The sequence below is a fragment of the Hylaeus volcanicus genome, chromosome 4 (assembly GCF_026283585.1).
Source record: "Hylaeus volcanicus isolate JK05 chromosome 4, UHH_iyHylVolc1.0_haploid, whole genome shotgun sequence".
Taxonomy (NCBI): domain Eukaryota; kingdom Metazoa; phylum Arthropoda; class Insecta; order Hymenoptera; family Colletidae; genus Hylaeus; species Hylaeus volcanicus.
Window position 1 is genome coordinate 13,315,562 of NC_071979.1, and position 8,167 is coordinate 13,323,728.

At 37.4% G+C, this 8,167-nt stretch overlaps 1 protein-coding gene across 2 annotated transcripts in view; it reads right to left on the bottom strand.

The window, feature by feature from the left end:
* The window catches only part of LOC128875842 (forkhead box protein O), a 328,836-nt gene extending 322,522 nt beyond the window's left edge, over positions 1–6,314 (bottom strand). For both annotated transcript variants that reach the window (XR_008456895.1, XM_054121773.1), the window contains exon 1: positions 4,644–6,314. Coding sequence is in view for 1 of the 2 variants with exons in the window: in XM_054121773.1 (XP_053977748.1) it covers positions 4,644–5,087 (444 nt within the window). In the remaining variant the exon portion in view is untranslated. The remainder of the gene's footprint in view (positions 1–4,643) is intronic.
* Between the last annotated feature and the right edge of the window lie 1,853 nt (positions 6,315–8,167).

Genomic DNA, 8,167 nt, shown 5'->3' on the forward strand with positions numbered 1-8,167 from the left:
AAATGCATATAGACAACATCCAAATGCCATGTTTTTATACTGTGGACACTTTCAAAAATGTGAAAAGAGTAAGAATATAACCCCATTTATTCTGTTTGTGAGGAAACTTCAAAAAAGCATGAGAAATTTCGATTAGACAAATGGAAATTAATTTAAGTGAACGCACATCGTATTCCACGACCTAATTAGTGTTTATTTAAACTGAACGAAAACGATATATTATATTAAAAAAACTGTAAGGAGATGAAAATGTTAAGGTAAAGCATCTGTTATCTCTCCGTGAAGACCGCAGTATCTCTAATTAGTCTCTGGTAACGCTAAAAGCTTGGAGGGTGAGCGTTTTTGAATCGATTTCAGCTATGTTTTTCATTTTGTGAACATTTCTGCAAATAAATTGAACATTAATGTAAAGTTCAATATGTCCAGAATTAGTATACAAAACATCATGGAGGTGCTTTTTGGTACATTGCTGATTTCTACATTCAATATTCCCTCCTCTAAAGGTCTGAAACCGAGTGAGATTTTCGATTCAGAATACCGTGAAAGCGATCACGCGAATTTCGCATTTCCTTTCCCAACCTCAAAGTAGAAACATAGGTAACGTATTACAAAAAAGCATATAGACAACATCCAATTGGCAAATACACTACAGGTAAAACAAGTATATAGGACCTAGAGCTTTGATTAAAAAGTGTCACCAGTCAATGTGTTGAAAGCTCCATCTTGTTATTTATATGTAATATATGAAGAAATACATATGCTTCGTCGTATTTAAGTCATCAAAACACAAATGTCAATATCGCATCATAAAAATTCAAATATCGAATACTCTACAGACAAACAAGTCATATGGGGAGTGAGACTCTGATTTAACAAGGCTCCAATTAATATTCTAAAAACTCAATCTTGCCATTTGTATGTTCACTCTAGGAAGAATTATAAGTATATACTTTGTTATATTTAAGTTATCGGCATTGAAACATAAAAATCTTCTTTCTTTCTCGATTACAATTCTTTTTTAATTTGTGATACTATTTAACGTCTAAGTTTTTCCTTAATTTTATATTCGTATGCTTTTCTTAATCTACGGATTTATTTTTTCAAATAATATTTAGACTCATATATTGAATTCGCGTATTAAATTGTCGAAATTAAAAAAAAAGTGAATACGGTAAATTCGAATATTTGAAGAAAACATCATTAAGTGCCTAAAATGTTGACATTACATATCACTAGAATCATGAATCAAGAAAAATTGGTCTGTGTATGTCGAACTTTTTTTTAAAAGTACTCAAGTATTGACAACGTGTTTCGTTACGTTTGTTAGTGAGAATTAAAATACGATCAAGGCTAATCAAAGTGATAAATTGATTTGTCTCTCCACCACCCTCTAATTTCAAAGATCGTAATGCTAACAACATGCAATAATATAAATGGAACCCAGTCTAAAATAAAAATAAAATAAAAACACTGTAATGAAACAGTATGAAGTACGCAATAAATATTTAAAGCGATGACTATATTTAGAGGAATGATAGAGGGAAATCAAGTGCGATTCATTAAATACATTCTTGACAATGGGAAATAATCATAAGAATGTAAACAATTCATAAAATCCATGCAACAGAAGAAACAGAATAAAGAATAACGCCAAATGGTTAGGATAGTAATAATAAAGAAATGAAAATATGTAAAAATGAAACGGTTAAAAGTTTCAAAACCTGTTCCTGGATTCTATCACTACTTTTTTTTTAACATGCCACGAATATTCTCTATTCGTCGTATTCTGCGCCGAAAAATCGAAAACGTCTCGCTGGCGCCTTTCTCTCCGTCTTTTCTCCCTCTCTTTCACGATTTCGCTCGTGTTCGCAATGTTTTGGCGATGACTAGGACGCGAGTCGCCGAATCTCGTTAGAATCGTTTCGACCGGTCGCACGCTCGCACTCGCGAGCAAAAATAGCAAATTCCTCGCGTTCGATTATTTGGTAACGAGGAATTCTGAATCGTTTGGTGTCGACGCTTGATCGCATATCGTAATCACGCGTACTGGAAATCTGGATGGGATCTAGCAACTGCATTCTCTTAACAAAAACGATTTGCAGAACAATGTAAACATAACCCTTGACTGGCTTACATGCTATTTTTCGTTACACGATTATCAGGGTAAAGAAAATTTTTATTTCGTTACAAAATAAATTTCTAATTTATTTTCTAAAGAAATAAAAATTTACATTTTTGTATTTTAAGATTTCTTTTAATAATATCTTGGGATCCTATTCTATTCCATACTATGCAAACGAACAAACCAAGAACAAAAACTGCATGAACGTAATAATGAAGAACACGAACAATGTTTTCAATTTGATTTAAAAAGAGGCTATTGTAATCTTTCTGTTCATTTTTCTTTAATACAAAAATATTTATACCTTTTCTTTTTCCTTAAAAAATAACTACTTCCATTTCCTTTAAAAAAATATAAAAATATTTGCCCATATATAAACATTTGTCAAACAAACATAATTTTTCTTTCACTATTAAGTACAAACTATTATTTTATCATCATTTTATCGCTATTTCACTATAAGTACAAATTAATATTTTCTAAGGAAATAAAAATTTATGCTACGTACATATTTGTTACATCATTTCTTTATACCTTTTTTTTTATTAACGTTGACATCGAACCTAGAAACGTGAATGCCTCCTTTTTCATTTTCTGTACACTTACTGCCCTCTCGCTTCTCGTACGATTTTTGTTTATAATAGTAAAAAATGAAAAAATTTTGTTCGGTTATTGGTTCACAACAAGAAAGATTTTCTTGAAGCCAGCTATAAAAATGTTACAAAACTATTCGTTGATAGAAAAAAAAACAATTTATTATTAATTAATATTAAATAGTCTCAAAAGACCCAAGCGGTTATGGTAATTTTGTCATATTTATTTTCGCGTATCGCATTAGTAATCATGATATGAAATCATTTAGAGTTAATAATTTAAAAGGCAAATACGTTCTTTCAAAAAGCCGTTTCGAAATATACCAAAAGAAATAATAAATTAATTCCACTGTAGAGAGTTCGTCAAGAATTGTACTTCGTCGAGAAGGTCAGCGTGAAGGTGAAGTTTGAATAACACTGACCTAACTCAATTCGTCCAATTCGCGAACAGGACAGAGCGAAGGTCGATACGTAGAATTTTTTAAATCTGTATCATTACGTCATGTGCTTTAGAAAGTCTCTGTCGAAGATGGGAGAACTTCTAATCCCGATACGAATTTCGAATAAATGATAAAGGAAACTTGATCCATTGCTTGTTCGATAAAGATTACAATTCGAATTATGGAATTAAATTACGCGTCACGATGGACGAGTAACAGCTTATCTCGAGAACTGTTTTCGATAGAATAAACGTTAAGAATAAATTTCTATAGAATATTTTTACTCGTTTATTATTCGAATTATCTAAATAGACACTATATGTTTAAATCGCAAAAATCCATCACGTGTATCGTTAATCCCCTTGGCATCTTATAATTTTGTAATATGTTACTCAAAGATACTCACGAAAACATGCATCTTAGCAGAAATTTTTTCAAATTAACATATTTTTCTTAAAACTAAAGATATATCAATCTTATTTTTATTTGATTGTAAAATATCTATGATTTTACAAAAGAAAGAGAAATCAAATATTTTCTATACCTTCAAATTTGTGCTTAATAACGAAAGACAAATTATGTATGTTGGAAAAATGTTTACACTCGCTCAAATATTTTCATATTTTTGAGGATATGAACGTAGATATTTTTTTAATGAAAGACAAAAGGTATAAATATGTTTTTACTAGAGAAAGCTGAACAGAAAGATTATAATACCCTTTATTTAAATAAAATTGACAACATTCTTTCTGTACTTCTTTATTACAATTATGCAGTCTTTGATCTTGATCTGTTCATTCGAATAGTATAGAATAGAATAGAATACCAAGATATTATGACACATAAAATCTTAAAAATGTTGATTACCGTCCAAGAGAAACTACAGAAATAATAAAAATTACATCAAATATTCTCTTACATTGACAATGAAAAACAAATGAATGTAAAAAAAACAGCTACTAAATCTACTTTTGTGTATTTATACAAATCCAGCTAACTACAAAAATTGATTTTTAACCGACTTCGAAAAGGAAGAGGTTACTCTATTTGACATGTATATATATATATTTTTTTTTTTTTTTTTTTTACTAAAATTAATTCCTCGTATGTATGTTATAATTTTGTATTCAAAATTAAAAAGCCAAGTATATCGGCTCTAAGGTATTAACATGGTTATGACCAACTAGAGATTCATCTGGCGACATTACTTAAAACCAATTTCACCTCAAATTGCTTTATTCGTGTTGTTAAGGGTTTAATAAAGTCAATTTGCGAAATAAATGTTCGCAGAACGGCATCGCGGTAATCGTAGACGGTACGCAAGATTCAGGCGGGAACGCGACGAAGAGAAAAGGCGCGTTTCCATTGCGTGGTAGAGGTATATGTATATCGCGAATGGAATTTGCTGGTGCCGATGTAACAAGCTAGCGAATTTTTTCCTGATAGGACACTCAATGGGAGAGAGTAAAAAATGAAGAGGAGACTCACCTTCCATCCAGCGCTGCTGTTGCTCTCCCCCTTTTCTCTAAAGTAGGTAATATTTTGCATCATCCATTCATAGATTTGAGATAGAGTCAACCGTTTGTCCGGAGCGCTGGTGATGGCTTGAGTGATGAGATCCGCGTAACTATGATTCCCCCATGCGTTTCGTCGCGAGGAATTTTTCTTGACCGGAAGCAGCCCGGCACCTTGGCCGAGAGAGCCATGCTGAGGCGGCGTGCCACTTTCGACGCCTTCGACGCCCTCTTTGCTGGCCGATACATTCGGCACCACGTTCCCTTCGATGTACTCCTCCGATCTTGGCAACGGCCACGTGTGCGACCGTGCTCTCGTCTGTGGCTCGAATGCGCTTTCAAGGTCGTACGGTACCCCCTGCTGTGGTTGCAACCCGGTCTTCGACCCCGATGCTGACACCGGCACCGAGTCCATCATGTTAGGTTCCTCCGTGTACTCCACTTTGACCGCGAAGCACCTCGAGAGGTGCTGAACCCGACAGATATCGCGCCGACCACCGAGAAATCGCGGAAAGTTTAGACGGGGAGTCACGATGTTGCCGGCACTCTCACTCTTACCGGTTAAACAGAGCACTGATCGACGATAACGTACACGAAACCGAACCTGGAGTCACTTTTTCGAACAATTGTTGCGCTCTTCGATCACTGATAGCGCGTATTCCTTTCGATGGTCCCACCGACGAGAGTGGAGAGTGTCCAGAGTATCGATAACACGCGGTAACCAGACGAAAACGAATTGTACGCGAAGCGAAGCGAATCGGAGTATCGCGGATCACCCGAATCGAACTCTCCCGCAACTGGCAGCGGACCGACCGAGAATACACTGTACGTTGTTCTGCGTGTCGCGAGCGAACGGGAGAGAGAAAGAGACCTGTAAGAAGGAGCGAGAGAGAGAACACACCGGCGCCGGTAGAGGGGGCAGACCACGTGGTCAAACTCTCTGTTTACAAGCCGCACCGTCGGTCACGTGGCCATGTTTTGATAGAGAACTTGGCCCACTGCGAGGAGAGGATCTCCGTCTTTGTTGTCTCGCGTTGCGAATGGAGCACGCTTTTGCGAACTGTTTCGGTGGATCGAGTTTCGGAACCGTGACGCGTCACTGACCGTGCACGACGTAACCCGAAGTCTGTCGATAAAATTCCAACGATCGAATCGACCGTTATCGATATCTTCTCGTCGCTCGGAGAACTGCCTCTCTCCCAATTTTTCATCGATCTTCTCTGACCGTCCACTACCCCTTCGATCCACCTTTACTTCGAATATAAGGTAGATCGGAGCGACACGACACCTACGGAACACTCGTATTTTGGAGCCACCTCCTCCACTTCCGGAGCACACTGGTCCCGAATATAATATATATGTATATATATATACTATATGTATATATATGTATACATATATATATAAATACATATACATATAAATATATATATATCTATAACTTCGTATCAGACACGCGCACTCGTGATTATTACGGGAATCAAAATCACCTCTCTATCACGTATAACTTGCCGGCAAGGCAGCGCGGCGAATACTGACGAATTCTTTTGGTCGAAAGCCGGAACTGACCGAGCGAAGCCGAAGCCGCGAGAAGTGAATTCGTGGCGCCTGCCTCCGCACGGCTCGGGGGCGACGAAGACGAGATCGCGAACGTCGAAACGCACCTAGAGGAAGCGGGAACGTCGAGGATCGAGCAAGAGAGACTTGCCAACTGATCGAGAGAGAGGGCCAATCGAGAGCCAAGCGAACGAGCGATCCGGTGGGTGGTTCGTCGAGTAGTGGGGGCACTGATGAAGGTGGGGGCAAGCTGTTGGAGCGAGGGAGAATAATGAATCGAGCGAGAGAGATGCACGCAAAGAGGTTAGCGGAACGGTCGAGGGAGAAGGAGGCAATGGTCTGGAATAAGCCGGTCCGAAGGGAAGAGGGATAGAGACAAGCCGTTCGGGGGAGGGAATCGGAGAGGGCAGCGTGGTCGGTTTGATCGAAAGGATGGGCGGGGAAAGGGGTATGTTATGCCCCCAGGGCCAGACACTGTTCTCCATGCAGCGATCGAGAGAGGGAATTCGCACGCGGCCACCTACCCCTATCGATGGGCGTTAAATTCTCTCTTCTTTTGCGAATTTTCAAATAATTTACTCGCAGTCAAGGGATTACTGTGCCGGACAAAATCATTACCTGTCCAACGTTTTTCTTTATATTATCTATATATTCTTTATTATCACACAGTGGCGGACATATACACGCATACACGAAGGTGTTCGAATCCTTGCATTTGGAGCATTGATTAACAAATTGTATTTACCAATGCTTTGCGGTCGACTCATTTTTTTGGTGGAATTACCAATTAATCGGAGCATACTTATTCCTTGGAAAGAGATGGTAAAGAATAATAAATATTTATAATGCTATCGATCATATGAATGTAGTTTTCGGATGTTGCACTATAAACAATTATCTTTAACAAAATGGGGGTCATGTAAGTAAAATTGTATGTTTTCACTAAAATGTCTAACTACTAAAATGAGGTCAAATTGTAATAGCGTCAAGTTGACTAACCTCCAACTGAAAAAGAGAGGTATCTTCTACTTATTTTTTCAAGGTACATTTAATTCGATTCACCAGGCCAGTTTGTTTCAGGTACAGTTTTTCGACGATTATTTGGAAAATGTGGTACTTACATCGTGGTCTCGATCATTCAGAAATACGAGAAGCATACATATAATGGAAATTCTTATTCCTTAAAAAATTGATTCTAGATTACTTAACATTTGGGAAATATATTTTTACGATCTCAATCTTTAACCCTCCTCTCCTACGATGGTTTCTGATCACACATTTACTGCGGTTGGATTGGATTTGATCTTGCCACAGTTTTGGGTCATTTTTCATCTAAAAAGACATTTATCACGTAAAAATAGGGGTATTGCACACTAAAAAAAAATTTTTATTTAAAACCAAATTAATTTTTATTTATAACCTTTGGGTGATTTCAGTCTTACTGAATTTAGTCTTCACAATTGTAAAAACCTAATGATGGAACTAATATGTCGGTCGCTTTTCACCCGACCGTAGGAGAGAAGGGTTAAGAATGTGTATTTAAAAAAAAATCGATTTTTGTTCGAAAAAATCCAATTCCCCTGTAAGATTGGTTTGCGAAACTTGTAAATGTCAATTTTGATTTGAACGATCCACCCTATTCTGGTGGACCTCCCGTGTTCAGCGAGGACATTCTAATGGCGCTTTTGGACTGTATCCATCAGACCATTGCAACCCATCTTTATTCAATGGGATTTATCCAAATACTCGAAGCTTGGGTGCTTCGCGAACTTATTGTTAGCGAAAAACACAAAGAGCAGTTCCAAATTGCTGTTCAACTTTTTGCTACACAGTGAGCTACTCGCGGTCACAAGCAACGATATCTGTACAGAAGGGGTTCTTTAGCATCCACCGTAGCTCCGAACTCCCGCCAACAGATTATCACTTATTCTACAGACTATT